At 44.0% G+C, this 17,679-nt stretch overlaps 1 protein-coding gene across 2 annotated transcripts in view; it reads right to left on the minus strand.

The window, feature by feature from the left end:
* The window catches only part of gabrb1 (gamma-aminobutyric acid type A receptor subunit beta1), a 95,658-nt gene that overhangs the window by 21,340 nt on the left and 56,639 nt on the right, over positions 1 to 17,679 (minus strand). For both annotated transcript variants that reach the window (XM_026300937.1, XM_026300929.1), the window contains exons 4-5: positions 15,548 to 15,630; positions 12,665 to 12,808 (exon numbers count right to left, since the gene is read on the minus strand). In XM_026300937.1, coding sequence (XP_026156722.1) covers positions 12,665 to 12,808; positions 15,548 to 15,630 — 227 coding nt within the window. The remainder of the gene's footprint in view (positions 1 to 12,664; positions 12,809 to 15,547; positions 15,631 to 17,679) is intronic.

The raw sequence follows: 17,679 nt of genomic DNA on the forward strand, positions 1-17,679 counted from the left end.
AATCAGTTTAATTAAACACAGCTGGACTCCAATGAAGGAGCAGAACCATCAAAAGGAGGATCAGAAGAAATGGAGAAATAAAATGAACTTTTTTGATTTTGGCAAATGGCTGCAATGACATAAAGAGTGAAAAATTTAAAGGGGTCTGAATACTTTCCGTACCCACTGTATATATAACTTTTTTTCTAATCTCCTGAGACAACTCTCCATGTTCAGTGTGGTACACACCATGATGCCAAACAGCACACTTTTCACCCTTTAAATAAGCAGACTGACTGATTACAAGTTTGAAGGCACCTGTGATGCTAATTACAGGACACACTTTAGTTTAACATGTCCCTATGGTCAAATTATTTTCAATCTTTTCTAGGGGTAGCATCATTTCTGTCCAAGCCAGTTTCATTAGTTTGTTTTTTAAATGTTTCTGTTCAACCCCAATTAAAAAGAATTGTCAAGTTCATTTTTTGTAATTTTTTTACTTTTGTCAATTTAAAGTTATTTCAGTGACCATTGTGGTTTTTTTAATGGAAGGGTACCAATGTCTGTATATCCTTAATACAAAAGAGAACATGCAAGTGAAAAATGATTTTTGTCTTTGGTTATTTTTTTGGTAGCATTTCAGCTTTATAATAAAGTAATAAGGAGGTAGCATTTTGATAACAAAAGTGTAATGTATTATCATGTAATTACCACAGTAATATACAGTTAACATTTTTGAAGTAACCAATGGGCACATCTACATAGTATTAGAGCACACTTTTTGCAACACAAGGTAATAAGTTGGTACAAAAAATAAAAGCATAGTAACATGGTTGTATCATGCAATTACTGAAGTAATAACCATGGAATGTCTTGGGAATATTGGTGGGCTTATCTAGATAATATTAGCATGTTACATGGTGACAATGAAGAAGAATTATGTACAGTGGAAACAATATAGAATGCAAAAATGATTTTAATACCAATGTTTGTTACCTGGAAACACCTCCAGTAGATTCTAACTAACAAAATGGAAAGAGGGCTGGAAAATGCAAGACCATTATTCAAAAAGGTGTGTTTGAAAACAGAGTTTTGTATCTGTAAATAGAGATTTGTAAGTGTATACATTTAGGTTTGCATCTGTAAGCTTAATTTTATACAGCAAATATATTTCATTCATTGTGCTCTCAAAACATTGGCTTAATGCATTTCACCAGTTAGTAAAGCTCATTTAGCCAATTAGTCAACAAAAAAGCAGCTTGCTAGCTTCCTGTTGTTTATTTAGCTAGCTACCTAAATAAAAGGTGCCCATCTTGCTAAATAAAAATCTGATTTATCTAGCACAAGCTTTTATGTGGCTAGGTAGCTAAGGAAAGGCATTAGGCCAGTTTGCAGCCTTATGCAGCAAGTGTATACTCTTGAATTATAACATACTTCTAATTTAATTTCTGTGTTTGACAGGAAGCCTTTTAAGATAAAATATTCTTTATTGTCCTACAGGGAAAATTTATCTCGGGCTCAAGTGCTTCACAAAACTGTATTTACAATAGCTAAACTCCAACAGGCTGTTTGGAGTGCAGGGGCCACTCCCAAGGATCTCTGACACAGTGGTGGCATCGGCCATCTTTTATGGAGTGGTATTTTAGGGCAGCAGCATCTTTACTGTGTACAGGAAAAGACTGAATGGGCTGATTAAGAAGGCCAGTTGTGTTCTGGAAAGCCCCCCAGGTCCGCTTAGCTGGAGAATGACTCCAACACTATTCATGACGCTAACATCATTGGGATACTCTGTCAGTGCTCCACCCCCTGTGTGTGATGGAGAGTTACCACAGTTGCATCCTTCCTGTTAGTGTCAGTCTGTACAACTAGCACTGCTCTCAGTAGACTCACCCAGCTGATCTCACACATCTATAGATGCTACAATATGTTATGTTTTTGCTATTTACAGTATTTTGACACAGACATGAGATTCTTTGCTAGCCATCAGTTCTGCCCTGCCTGTAGCTCAGTTTTCATGCCAGCAGCCTACTTTTTCTGTAAACACTGCTTCTTTGTCGTGCCATTGTTATCTGGAAAAGAGAGAGTGCTCTGCCGGACCTCTCTGCCTAAATAAGCAGGACTTAATTGCTAGATTAGTCCCAGCTGCATCATGTCCACCTGCTCTAATAAGACCTTGTTGTATCATAGCATAGTGTTAGGGCAAAGTGGCTAAGTCGGTCAAGTGGTCAAGGCCATAACGGTATCATAGTATAGCTGTACTGTGGGTGTACAAAGAAAGGCATGGTAATTTGGTCAGTACCATGATAGTACATGGCAATTGTGGGAATGCAGACACAATCTGTGACCAGTATTGCAGTATAGTGTAATCTTATATGTTTAGACACGTGACAGGGTCACCGCTCTTCACTATGTCTTTACTATGAGGGAAGGTAAAAGGGAATAACAACTCCATATATGGTAATGGTCCGAATTCCTTTTGTGGAAAAGTACTGGTATGTAGGGCGGTGGCCACCAGGTATATCTATCCTATAGTTTCTCCTATAGCTCAGATCCCTCCGTGTGCCACATGAGGGTTGATCTCCAGAGCGCTCTGTATAGTTTTAAATAAAACCTGTAATCAGCTGAACCACTCCAGACGTCTTTGTGTACTTCCTCATCAAACGGACCTGGGTAAGTTATATGCGTATTCAACAATTTGGTGGCCCATACGGGGATGAGGAAAATTGGACTGACTGCCTGAGGAACGCATTGACAATATACTTGGCGCCACAGACAGGTGAGCAGAAACCTTTTCATGAATTCTGCATAATTGGCATATTCTAAAGTTATAATTGTCAATTTGTGAATCGGGATAGTTATAAATTTGGACGGTTTGGGGTGGTAGGTCGTCATTTCGTGTTGGATCATTTGACGAAAAGAAAAAAAAATAAAATAAAACCGTGTAGGATCGGTGGACTTTAAGTTTTATTTTCCGGCTGTGGTGGGCCTAACAATCTCTGACGGGGAATTGGTAGAACTGGGTTGCAAGACCCGGGGAACTGGGAAACCCCGAAATAATATGTCATGCCGGATTGACGGATAAACTAAATAATACGTCATGTTGGATTGACGGATAAACAAAGGACGCTGTGTTAGATAGGTTGTGTAGAATTTTAGGTTTTAAATATTGTGCATTTGTGTGGATGTCGAGGAAGTTTGAGTGAATCTATGTTAGTGTAAGTGATGAGGAATGGGGCCCGCCTGAAAAATGGGTGAAACTGGAAACTCAGGTGGCATCAACCCTGGCGGCAGGTCGGCTGAAGCAGGGGCAGAAGAATACAAAAGAAGAGATGGAAGAACAATATAGGAAGAAGTTAATGGATTTGATTAAGGAAAAAGGAAGAAACACAGAGGATCGAGCTGCCCTGATCCCATGGATATGGGAGAAGGCACATGGACACGAGAAACGGGCCAAGGAAGCAGGAATGGAAGGAGAAAAAGCTTCCATGTTTCGTAAAGGTAAGTTCAGACAGAAAAAACAGGAAGAGGAGGCAGAGGCCAGTACCTGGATTAATATAGCCCTCCTGTGGCAGAGTACCCAGCATCTACACAAGGATAAGATATGGAAGGCCAAAGAGGGAACTGACGAGAAATTGCCGCCACTTTATTTCGTAAGTAGTCCATCGGCATCCTCAGTTCCAACCCAATATCCAGTAATAGAGAACAAAAAAGGAGAACTACAAGTGCCTGATCTGCCTCAGCCTAGTCCACAGGCCCGCCCACAGAAATCAGGCTATAAAGAGTATATCGATTGGGAAACTTTGAAGTTAACTCCCTCTGGAAGTTCCCCGGATCACGCGGTAGAACCTGTTCCTTTTGCTGACAGAGCACATAGAGAGGGAGGCCCCAGGAACGTTCATATTCAAACAAACACCTCCTGAGACAAAGGTAAGTACTGATAGGTGGACGGACCCACAGACATTAGACTGGGAAATGAAAGAAGAAATGAACGGCTCAGCTGGAAAGGTGACTGGTAAACTAGAGGATCCAGGTCCTAGTGAGAACTACTGCCAAAAGCTCAGATCATGGGGACCCCCAAGGGTCCCCCACCTCCCCCAATCAGTCCACCCAATCCATTGAGAGCAGTGAGGATGAAAAGGACCGACTGGAGGACGGGGAGGTAAACCAGCATCATTCTTTTCAAGCACCCTTGTTGGCTTCGGGAGGAAGAGTGAAGTATCGGCCGTACGGGCTCGGGGATGTGCAGGCGTTGGTGAATCAACTTCCCCCAGTGGCAGTTGGAGGAGGTTTGTGGCTTGGCAAATTGGACAAGCTGACCCCAGGGCAGAGATTGGCATTGGGAGACTTTAGGGCGGTTATTCAGAGGTGCCTGACCAGTATAGATGCACGAGACCTTGAGAGGGCAGCAGGGACTTTGCGCCGGCAGGATGAGGAGCCGTTTGCGCAATGGGCTGGTGACCTGAGCAGGGTGATTAGAGAAAAATATCCATTACCCACTTCATCTGCCGTGCCCAAACTGGCATCGAACTCGAAAGAAAATCCAAGGACCTTCTTGGATCAGACTAAGGAACTGTGGGTGCGTCATACTGGGTGTCATCCTGGCAAACCAAGGCCCCAGAGGGAGTGGTATAGACAGGCGGTGTTGGAGGGAGTACCGGAGAAGGTAAAAACTGCTATGTGTGACAATCCTGATTTACAGGGGGCCGATTCTGTAGTGTGGGAGAGACATCTGGTGCACCATCTGACTCGGGTTCAGCAACAATTGCAAAAGGAAGACGAGCAGAATCAGGGCCTCCAAACTCAGCTTTTAAAAATACAGCTGTCAGAGGCCCGGCAAAGGGTTAATTCAGAAAAAAAGAAGGAGAAAAACGAGGAACCAAAGAAATTGATGTGCCAATGGGGAATGGATGCTCCGGAATCCCCGGACCCGTTTCCCATACCGCCCTGGGAGCCAAATCGCCGTCTATCGGTGAACAGAGGCGGGCTGCAGGGGAGCTCCGAGGGGGGGAAATGGATGGAGAGGACGCGGGGGGCGTGGGGGCCCACCCCGAGGTACATCAAATGTATGCTTCCTATGTGGAGACACAGACCATTGGGTAAAAGACTGTCCTCACAGAGGTTACTTCGCCCGAGGAAGAGCCTGGGGGGGACAGGGTGCTGGTTTGTATCGTGGACGAGGTGGCCGTCCATCCTATAACATGCCAGTGATGGACTGGGGATCTCCCGTGAACTGGGAGGAACCCTACCAAGAATGATACACCCCATCGAGAGGCCCGAACAGCAGTAAAACTACGGCAGATCCGCTGCTGCCCGTGATGGTCAATTACATGAAGTTGTCGTTTTTGGTCGACACTGGGGCAACATGCTCCATTTTGAACACCACCTCAGAATCTACGCTGTCGACGCAGACTACCACAGTTATGGGTTTCTCGGGGAAGAAACAGACTCTGCCGGTGACACTGCCACTACTCACACAAGTGGGCCACCAGTGCGTCCGCCACACCTACATCTACTCTCCGGGCACTCCTGTCAACCTCCTGGGCAGGGACTTACTGATCAAGCTGGGGGCTACTATTCTCTGCTCCCTTGAAGGACTGAGTGTGACTCTACCAGATGGCACGTGCTTGCCATGTACCCGGTATTCTACTGGGGAATGTGCGCAGTTCCTACTTAGACCCTCTGAGGAAGAGGGAGCAGATATTTACTGGGCTAAACTTTGCCCTGAACCACCAGACCAGGGAGGCATCTGGTCAGCATATCAAAGGTGGAGCCCATGGATCTCGCTCCTTGACCCCTACGTCCCTTCCCCGGACCCTCTCCATGTTACCCTCTTCAATGACAGGCTCCAAACTGATTGGTACAGGGAAGAGTTCGATCAGGTCGTAGGAGATTCTTGGAGCATCGATACGGAAAATATTTATGTGGCACCAGAAGGTGTGGCGGCAGCGGTGAAGCTGCTCCCGGAACAACAACAGTGGTATCAAATGGAGGAGGACTCTGCACCCCATGTGTCTCTCGCACTACACCCGAGTCATGAGGCCAAAGAATTGGGAGGTATCGTTAAGAGGGCATTGGCTCACTCAGACTGGAAGCCCACCTCAATACCGCAGGTCTCATACGCTCCCACTATACAGACTTTTTTGTAGACGATCTCTTGTTGGCGGCACCATCTGCGACTGCCTGTATACAGGCCACTAAGACTTGATGCTTCTGGCAGAGAGGGGTTTCAAGGTTAGTAAACAGAAACTCCAAACTTGCAGAAGACAAGTCTCCTTCCTGGGGCATTTGATCTCTCAAAAGGGGGCAGGATTGTCCCCTGCCCATAGATCCATCATACTGCACCACCCCAAGCCCCTGCTGGTAAAGGACATGCTCTCCTTCCTTGGCCTTACAGGGTACAGCCGCTCCTACGTCCCGGATTACACCAACCTCACGAGCCCCCTCCGACGGATGGTGAGAGACCAAAGTCTGAGGAACCTCTCTGCCCACCTTGTTTGGACGACGGAGGCAGAGCAAAACTTTATCCGCCTTAAACAAGAACTGGCTACAGCAGCTGAGTTGGCCATTCCGGACTATTCATTCCCATTCTTTTTGGATGTCTCTGTCACAGACACTGTGGCCAATGGCGTCCTGTTCCAGAAAAAAGGGGTGAGAGAGGAGAATTCTGATGTATACCAGTGTAATGCTGGATACATTGGAGAAAAGACACCATGCCTGTATACAACACGTAGCAGCCGTGGCACAGATTATCCAAAAAAACGCTCACATCATGTTGGGACAGCCCAGATGTTGAAGAACCTAGAGCAATGGTGGCATCCATATCTCAAAGATATGGCCAGAGAGTTGGTCAGGGAATGTGACATCTGCACCAAGTACAACACCAGACCGACAGTGAAACCAGAGATCGGTAGGTATCCACTCGTCACCAGGCCTGGACGAGAGATTGTTATTGATTTCACAGATATGGGAACCACCGTTCGAGGGTACAGGTACGTACTGATGTGTGTGGATGTGTATTCAGGGTGGCCAGAAGCGTGGCCCGCCAAGAGGGAAGACAGTAACACGGTTATTAAATGCCTGATAAATTATTACATCCCTAACCATGGCTTCCCAGAGAAAATTAGGTCAGCTAATGGGATGCATTTCAAGAATCAAGATTTGCAGAAGGTGGAGGCCATGATGGGGTTGAAACGGTGTATCATCCACAGTCTCAAGGAAAGGTGGAAAGGATGAATCAAACTGTAAAAACTAAATTGGCAAAAATCTGTGCACAGACCAAATTGAACTGGATTGATGCATTGCCATTGGCACTTATGTCCGGGATGCCGTCAAGCTGAAGAAGGAGTCCTACCGAGCTTGGCTGGCTTGTGGGACTTCCAAAGCAGCTGACAGGTACCGCAGGGCCAAGCGTGTTGCAGCCCAGGTGGTGACGGCGGCAAAAACTCGGGTATGGGAGGAGTTCGGTGAGGCCATGGAGAAGGACTACCTGTCGGCCCCAAAGAAATTCTGGCAAACCGTCCGGCACCTCAGGAGGGGGAAGCAGTGCTCCACCAACACTGTTTACAGTGGAAGTGAGGAGCTGCTGACCTCGACTGGGGATATTGTTGGACAGTGGAAGGAATACCTCGAGGATCTCCTCAATCCCGTCAACACGTCTTCCATAAGGGAAGCAGGGGCTGGGGATTCGGGGGCTGATCCATCCATCACCCAAGCCGAAGTCACTGAGGTAGTTCGGAAGCTCCTCGGTGGCAAAGCACCGGGGGTGGATGAGGTTTGTCCCGAGTACCTCAAATCTCTGGATGTTGTTGGGCTGTCATGGTTGACACGCCTGTGCAACATCGCGTGCCGTTCGGGGACAGTACCCCTGGATTGGCAGACCGGGGTGGTGGTTCCTCTTTTTAAGAAGGGGGACCGGAGGGTGTGTTCCAACTACAGAGGGATCACACTCCTCAGCCTCCCGGGGAAGGTCTATGCCAGGGTGCTGGAGAGGAGGATCCGGCCGGTGGTCGAACCTCGGATCCAGGAGGAACAATGCGTTTTCCGTCCTGGGCGTGGAACACTGGACCAGCTCTACACACTAACGAGGGTGCTCGAGGGTTCATGGGAGTTTGCCCAACCAACCAGTCCACATGTGTTTTGTGGACTTGGAGAAGGCATTCGACCGAGTCCCTCGTGACATCCTGTGGGAGGTGCTCCAGGAGTATGGGGTCCGGGGCCCTTTGCTGAGGGCTATCCGGTCTCTGTACAAACGGAGCAGGAGCTTGGTTCGCATTGCCGGTAGTAAGTCAGACCTGTTCCCAGTGCACGTTGGACTCCGGCAGGGCTGCCCTTTGTCACCGGTTCTGTTCATTACTTTTATGGACAGAATTTCTAGGCGCAGCCAGGGGCCGGAGGGAGTCCAGTTCGGGGACCACAGGATTTCATCTCTGCTTTTTGCAGATGATGTTGTCCTGTTGGCTCCATCAAGCCAGGATCTCCAGCGTGCGCTGGGGCAGTTTGCAACCGAGTGTGAAGCGGCTGGGATGAGAATCAGCACCTCCAAGTCCGAGGCCATGGTACTCAACCGGAAAAAGGTGGTTTGCCATCTCCAGGCCAGGGGAGAGATCCTGCCTCAAGTGGAGGAGTTTAAGTATCTCGGGGTCTTGTTCACGAGTGAGGGAAGGACGGAACGCGAGATTGACAGACGGATCGGGGCATCGGCAGCAGCAATGCGGTCAGTGTACCGGTCCGTTGTGGTGAAGAAGGAGCTAAGCCGGAAGGCGAAGCTCTCGATTTACCGGTCAATCTACGTTCCTACTCTCACCTATGGTCATGAGCTCGGGGTCATGACCGAAAGAACAAGATCGTGGATACAAGCGGCTGAAATGAGCTTCCTCCGCAGGGTGGCCGGGCGCTCCCTTAGAGATAGGGTGAGGAGCTCGGAGTAAAGCCACTGCTCCTCCACATCGAGAGGAGTCAGTAGAGGTGGCTCGGGCATCTGTTTCGGATGCATCCTGGGCGCCTTCCTGGGGAGGTGTTCCAGGCATGTCCCACTGGGAGGAGGCCCCGGGGAAGACCCAGGACACGCTGGAGGGACTATGTCTCCCGGCTGGCCTGGGAACGCCTCGGTGTCCCCCCGGAAGAGCTGGAGGAAGTGTCCAGGGAGAAGAAAGTCTGGGTATCCCTGATTTGGCTACTGCCCCCGCGACCCGGCCCCGGATAAGCGGAAGAAGATGGATGGACGATGAGGGCTTTCGACATTACATTGCAGTGATTACCAATTTCTATACATTTGATCTGAAAAAATTAGAACATAGTAGATCTAGTAGAGTAGTAGAACATATGGGCATATGAACATTTAGCACTGGGGCAACCCGTCAGGGACCTTTCTGTGTGGACCCTGGTTAGGAATAAGCAGGTGTAGATAATGGATGGATGGATGGATGGATGGATAGAGCATATTTTGAAACCCCGAACCTACTATTACAGTATATCATTGTTATCCTGTTAATTCCACTGACATAACAATTTCAAATGAAAATATATTATATTATATATATATATAAAATATATATATATAAAAATATTACACTAATATGATGAGTGTGACTTGCTTGACTTGATTTCGGGTTATCATATTTTACCACACTATTCTTTTTCTGAATAATTAATTTATAATATCATTATTAGATCTATTTTTATATTATGGCCTATGTGTTTTGATCCTCTGTTACCAAAAGTGTGCACTAATATTATCTAGATAAGTCCACTGAGGGTGTACTCACACTAGGCATGATTGGTTCATACCATGCTCAAGCATGGTTGCTCTCCCTCCCCATTCTCCCCACTGGTCTGCATTCACACTGCACTTGATGTGATTCCGGCCAGAGCTTGCTTATGTCACCACAATGCAGCTCAAGCAAAGCACTTTGGAACAGCATACTATGTTAGTGTTCTGTGCCTGGGCATGGTTAGCAATCACACTGCGTTCCGTGTCCGAGACCAACTGAACAGGACAAGGCACGGTACGGAGCACTAGTCAAACAGACTGGACATTCAGGGTCAAACATGCCCAAGTATGGTACAGATCACCACCTTGATACTTCCAGTATGTTACCCTGTTAATACTCTGGTAATTACCATTATTTTACATCTTTTACACCTTATTACACCTTTGTTATCACTATATTATCACCTTATTGCCTTCTTATTACAGAGCTGGAATGTAAAGTGTCATTCTTGTCATTTGGACAGCTCACAAATCAAAGATAACAAACTGGTTTGTCATAATTTGAGGCTGATATTTTAATAATACCTTTTAGGAGAATGGGTAGAGTTTAAGAGATGCATTTTACAAACATTTACTTTAATCATCAAATTTTATTAATTTGTGGCATGGTAGAACTGTGGCACTGTGGCTTCAAAGCAAGAATGTTCTAGATTAGACCAGGGTCTCTTCTGTGTAGAATCCACATGTTCTCCAGGTACTCTGCCTCCCTCCCACAGTCCAGTGAGATGCTAAATAGGCTGGTGGCTCTACATTGCCCATGACTGTGAGTGGCTATATGTCTCCATATTTAAAACCTGTGATAGACTGGCAATCTGTCCAATCATGCCTCTTGTCCAATGTCAGCTGGGATTGGTTCCAGTCCAGGTTTAAAAAAAAAAATGCTAATTTTAATATGTACACAAAACAAGTACTATTGACACCACTGAATCAGTATGTAGAATGTATTCCAACCTGTCCTTTCTGTGTGGAGTTGACATGTTCTCCTCGTGTCTGCATGGGTTTTCTCCAGGTACTCCAGCTTCCTCCCATAGTCCTAATACATGCAGGTTGGGTGAATTGGTGACTGTAGATGTTCCATAGGTGTGATTGTCAATATTTATCAGTCTATGTTTGTCAGTCCTGTGATAGACTAGTGACCTGTCCAGGGAGTGCCCCTCTTCTTGCCCATTATCAGCCAGGATCAGCTTCTGCTCTGCTCTACAGGATAAAAGGTATAGGTAATGGACAGATGGATTTTACTGGAGCTGAACTCCAGGAGGCTGCTATTTTAATTTTATTAAGTTATTATTAAATTGCTAATATTATTATTTAATCTACAATATATTGGAGTTATTTTATATACTGATGTTCTTTCATTTTTATTTTTTCTCTGTCACCTTAGCTCGCCTCAGGTGGAGTACAAAAAAAAGTTGGAAAAAACAGCTGGAGAACAATAATACCAGGGGGGTGTGGAGAGGGGTAAGAACCATCACTGGCTACAAACTGAACAACTCTCAGTCTTTGGATGGTGATGTGAATAGAGCCAGTACCTTCAACCAGTATTACATCAGGTTTGACAATGTGGCTACTTCCACCTCCACCTCTGAAGCTCCTCACTACACCTCATTCTCTATATTCTCATTCACCTCTGCTGCTGCTTGCTGTACCTCCATGTCTACAGCTGTTCCCTTCACCATTACCTCTGAGGCTGCCCTCTCCACATATTCAGCTGTCTCCTCCACCTCTGCGGCTGCTCCCTCCCTCTCCAATGTGGCAGATGCTCCCTCCACCCCCACCTTTGCAGCTCCTTACTAGACCTCATCCTCTATGACTGCTACCTCCATCTCCACCTGTATGGCTGCTCCCTCCACTATCCCCGTGTTACAATCTAAACAGCTGCTTATGTCTGAATTTCCCACATGTGGGATGAATAAATTATCTATCTATATATCTATTTAATTATCAGGAGGCAGAAACCAGCTCTGATTCTTTTAGTATCATAGCATTGCTAGCCTAGACCTAAAATATCTGCCATTGACCCAACAAAAGTAAAACCTAACTCCTTTTCACGATTTTATTATATATCTCTAGCCAATCTTACAAGATTGATGTTTCTCCACATTGACAAGATTTGTGAAAGCTTTTACATATGGTATAAATTTAGTAGAACTACTTTCTTCTGTAGAGCTATTCCCAAGGATACAGCAACAGCAGCATGTTACGTGGAAACCATCCCACCTATATCCAACTCCTCTGACGCACTGGACAAAGGCTCCCCCTACTCACAATGCCATTTTAAAACCTTGTAAGCTATAGTGGTAATTAAAATAGAATTTATGCTCTTAATGCCTAGACTAAAGACTGTGAGCATACTACAGTGTACGCATATTCCAGTACAGTCTCTTTAGCTACACCACTGAATGACAAGTTGTGTAATACACCAACCCACCTCAGTGACCTTGTTGTCATCAGCACCAATATAGAACTCAGAACCTAATTATCATAGTATAATGCATATCTTGCCAGTGTTTTGTGACTTGACTTGTTTTTGTCACACAGTTATTTATATTTTGTAATAATTTAAATAACAGCAACAACAATAGCAATCATTTGCTGTCAAGACATTTTTTTTCTAGGGCAACCAAATGTCCAGCAGCAGCCCTGTGTGAGACATACAGATGAGGCTATATCTAGCCAGTGTTCTGCTTTTTACAGGTGGTCCTGTATGAAGAACAGCAGCATTTGGGTCAACATGGAAAATGTATTAAATGGACCTCAGAGTCAGGTTTTACACACAATATGAATCTTGTTGTTATCTGTATTAAAACTGTGTAAAGAATAACATCAATATATGTGGTTATGTGAGTACAAAAAATATTTCAGGGCATGTGTTCTCTAATAAAATTCATGAGTCTGAAGGGTTGAAAGGTTTGTTACCTGTGGCAAAAACAGCTTTTTTGGAGAGGGTTTGGTAGTCTATAATGGAGAACTGGGGCAGTTCAATGTTCTCCACCCCTGTGACCGAGCCTCCGTTGCTTCCTCCCTGCCAGTAGAACTCAATGTCGTCAGTGGTGTATCCATCTGAGAGAGGCAGGAGGCATGTCACCATCCCAAAAGCTATATGGATCTCACATTTACAATCTCTCAGTTTGCATCTTTGTATTGGTAGAGTCATTATGAGCCACATTTCCAGAATCAGCATGATCTGCTTTTACAAGGAAACCCAGGCTTCAGTCAAATCAAGTAATCAATAACACCAAAAGTATAGATTTAACATTATAAGATGTACGAGCCTGAGAAATTGACGCAATATTACATATTAAATTGAAGATGAATTCAAACCATTAGACTAGGCCTTTCCAGCATTAAGTGAAAACAACTAAAGCTTATTCCTAAACGAACACAGATTCAGTTAGTTGCACCTATTGAATTGCCAACTGTCAACAATACAGGTGCTGCATGTTGCACAATAAAACTAACAGTAGCAGAACGGTACAACATGTCTTGTTGAATTGGAGGATTTCTTCACATTGTTTGTATAGAAGTTTATTTTTTAGAGACATTATCTTTGGACTGTCACCACTGTTTCATACTATGAAGCTAATGGCTAAGTGGTTTTCAGTTTGTTTTTTTTTTTGGTAAGTGAGGTTAAGTGCATATACAGTATATTGACAAATATTTAGTGTGCAGTTATGCTGTATTTGGGGCACAGAAACCTTAACTGTGGCATCCTGGCATTCTCCATGCGTTATGATTGCATTTGGCAGACTTATAACTTAGGATGTTAATGAGCTATGGGGATCCCTTTAAGCCTTTAGCTATTAATTTGGGCTTACTGATGTATTATGTATTGAATATGAATATATAATAAATATATGGGTACGGAAAGTATTCAGACCCCTTTAAATTTTTCACTCTTTGTGTCATTGCAGCCATTTGCCAAAATCAAAAAAGTTCATTTTATTTCTCATTAATGTACACTCAGCACCCCATCTTGACAGAAAAAAAACAGAAATGTAGAAATTTTTGCAAATTTATTAGAAAAGAAAAACTGAAATATCACATGGTCATAAGTATTCAGACCCTGTGCTCAGTATTGAGTAGAAGCACCCTTTTGAGCTAGTACAGCCATGAAGTCTTTTTGGGAATGATGCAACAAGTTTTTCACACCTGGATTTGGGGATCCTCTGCCATTCTTCCTTGCAGATCCTCTCCAGTTCTGTCAGGTTGGATGGTGAACGTTGGTGGACAGCCATTTTCAGGTCTCTCCAGAGATGCTCAACTGGGTCTAGGTCAGGGCTCTGGCTGGGCCAGTCAAGAACGGTCACAGAGTTGTTCCGAAGCTACTCCTTTGTTATTTTAGCTGTGTGCTTAGGGTCATTGTCCTGTTGAAAGGTGAACCTTCGGCCCAGTCTGAGGTCCTGAGCACTCTGGAAGAGGTTTTCTTCCAGGATATCTCTGTACTTGGCCGCATTCATCTTTCCTTCAATTGCAACCAGTCGTCCTGTCCCTGCAGCTGAAAAACATCCCCACAACATGATGCTCCCACCACCATGTTTCACTGTAGGGATTATATTGGACAGGGGATGAGCAGTGCCTGGTTTTCTCCACACATACCGCTTAGAATTAACGCCAAAAAGTTCAATCTTGGTCTCATCAGACCAGAGAATCTTATTTCTCATAGTCTGGGAGTCCTTCATGTGTTTTTTGGCAAACTCTATGCCGGCTTTCATGTGTCTTGCACTGAGGAGAGGCTTCCATCGGGCCACTCTGCCATAAAGCCCCAACTGGTGGAGGGCTGCAGTGATAGTTGACTTTGTGGAACTTTCTCCCATCTCCCTACTGCATCTCTGGAGCTCAGCCACAGTGATCTTTGGGTTCTTCTTTACTTCTCTCACCAAGGCTGTTCTCCCACGATTGCTCAGTTTGGCTGGACGGCCAGGTCTAGGAAGAGTTCTGGTCGTCCCAAACTTTTTCCATTTGAGGATTATGGAGGCCACTGTGCTCTTAGGAACCTTGAGTGCTGCAGAAATTCTTTTGTAACCTTGGCCAGATCGGTGCCTTGCCACAATTCTGTCTCTGAGCTCCTTGGGCAGTTCCTTCAACCTCATGATTCTCATTTGCTCTGACATGCACTGTTAGCTGTAAGGTCTTATATAGACAGGTGTGTGCCTTTCCTAATCAAGTCCAATCAGTTTAATTAAACACAGCGGGACTCCAATGAAGGAGCAGAACCATCTCAAGGAGGATCAGAAGAAATGGACAGCATGAGTTAAATATGAGTGTCACTGCAAAGGGTCTGAATACTTATGACCATGTGATATTTCAGTTTTTTCCGTTTTAATAAATTTGCAAAAATTTCTACATTTCTGTTTTCTTCTGTCAAGATGGGGTGCTGAGTGTACATTAATGAGAAATAAAACTCTTTTGATTTTGGCAAATGTCAGCAATGACACAAAGAGTGAAAAATTTAAAGGGGTCTGAATACTTTCCGTACCCACTGTAAATAAAAAATACATATAAATATAAATATATGATAAATATATATAAGTAAAATGTGTTTTATATTACAATAGACTAAGCAAACGTATACATAAATCCAGCAAATTTCAAAGGGTTAATTTAGTTTGTCACTGTAATTTGGTAGCTCTACGACCATAAATGTGTGTTTTTCTTTGATGTAGAATAAAGTTTCTTTGCTCCATATCAACTAAATCAAACTACAGGCTAGAAGAGAACTCACAAATATGGTACCTGAGGCAAAATCTTCTGCTGGTTCAAAAGTCAGTGCACACATATACACAACCTCATGCCACTTACAGCTCTCAATTTCCAAGGTGCAGTTCTGTTCATCCAGCGGGTATCTGCGTAGGTCCATCATGCAGGCAGCTGTTGTAGTTATCCTAAGAGAGAAAATGTTTAAAGCCATATAATGGTATCAGAACAAAAATCGACCATGATCTTTTACTGTCCTGTGCCATTATTTTACTGAACTTCCGCAACTAGAAATTCCTATTAATTTGCATGTATGGGAATATCATTCCACTATTTCCAAGTTTAAAAAGCAGATTTTTTTCCATTTCCTGATAGCTGTGGGAAGCATTTTATGAACTTTATAAAGTTTATACAGTATTGTCAGTCTACCCATCATAGAGACGCTGCATCCCACAGCACTAACTGTTTTTGCACTGTCAAAGGTTCAACCACAGCCTCCCTCCTTTTGAAATGCCCTGTGTTTAAACTTAATTACAGCAACTAATTAAGAATTAAGACTTCAATACAGGCACACGATTAAAACCCACAAACTTTAGTTTGACCATTTAGGACATAATTAATAATGGAGAAATTGAGTAATGATTGAGTAATTTACTTTTTGAATGTCTGAGCTTTATTTTGATGAGTAGTTAACAGGTCTTGGCGAGAAGAAATTTCCATAAAGAGTGTGATCATTCATTTGGCCAAACCTATCCACAAACGCTGGTATTCCCCAGGAATGAGGCTGCAAATCCTAAACTCTGATGTGATGAGATGTTGGATTTGCACACTTGCCATCCATTCTGACCCTCTCACAACTGTGGTTCATTCAAAAATATTGTCTCTGAACCTAATTCAGCCAAATATTACATTTGCCACCACAACACAAAACAATTACAATAATTCTGTCCAGGGTTTATTTTCCTCTCAATCAATATCCACTGAAATCAGCTTTAGTTTAGTTGCTGTAATGGCATCTGTTTCATTTTGTTCCTCTAGCGGTGCACCAGTGAGCCGACATGAGTCAGTCTGTAACATTGCATCTGGGTGGTTTGCTATTTTTGTCCACACAAGTAACAATACTTTTATTTGGAGGATGTTCAGTGAACTGTAGTTGCCCATATTTAGCATTTTGGAGATGTTTCTGTATGTAATGTAAATGGGTCTGTATGTGCATGAACAGGTAGCCATACAACAAGTGAGATTTATCACTGATCACTGCATCAAGTTGTACATGTGACACATAAATACCAATTTTCCTGTTCATACAGATAGTTTACATGCACATTTAGAGCTTTTTCTATGTATGCTTTAATAAACAATATCCCTGAAAATTACAATGTTGCCGCACAACCAAAAAGGGGAGATTGCTGAAAAATGTCCAATTCCACTGTCTCAAATGACACTGTCAAGGTCATTAAAAGGGCTGATAACATGTGAAGCAGTTGTGTCTGGTTTTGAATGATTTTGATTTCTTTTCATCATGGCGTCTCAGAGCTCAATGCTGCAGAAATGTATTTTTGTGATTAAAGGTGCAATATGTAAAATGTGAAAAATGTAGCAGCATTTAGTGGCAGACTGTGCCCTTCTGTTCTAAATATTACACTAAATCTTTAAATTATATTTTAAAATGCTCTTGGGGAACAACAGTCAGGTGACAAATTAGATGAACATTCAACATAAAGTGTTGGGCAACTACCTACTGTCAGATCAGCTTCAGCACACCTTGGCATTGTCTAGAAGCTGATTCCTACCGACTATCTCTAGTCGGTATCACTCAACCTCCCGCACAAGCTCAGGCTCCTTCCCCCCCAGCAAGGTGACATTCCATGTCCCTAGAGCCAGTTCTAGCATCCAGGGATCAGAATGTCAAGGCCTCTGCCTTCGACTACCTCAAGCCCCAATCCCAGGTGGCTGAGGAAACATGGAGGGAGTGGAGTGTCATTACATCTACTCCATTACCTCAGCATTTAGTCGAAACAAGTACGGTGGCCCTTCCTCTGTGTTTCCTCAGCCTGTCTAGGGCAGCAGTGCAGACTGTTGATATATCTCAGCAAATACTTGCCTCAAAGACATGAAAAATATATGCATAGAAAGTAGGACTGTCAAGATTAGTTGAATAGTCACGATTATGTCGACAATCGGTGACTAATTTAATAATAGACGTCATTGTTTATTTTTTGAAGCTTTGTTTTTCT

The sequence above is a fragment of the Mastacembelus armatus genome, chromosome 22 (genome assembly GCF_900324485.2).
Source record: "Mastacembelus armatus chromosome 22, fMasArm1.2, whole genome shotgun sequence".
NCBI lineage: Eukaryota > Metazoa > Chordata > Actinopteri > Synbranchiformes > Mastacembelidae > Mastacembelus > Mastacembelus armatus.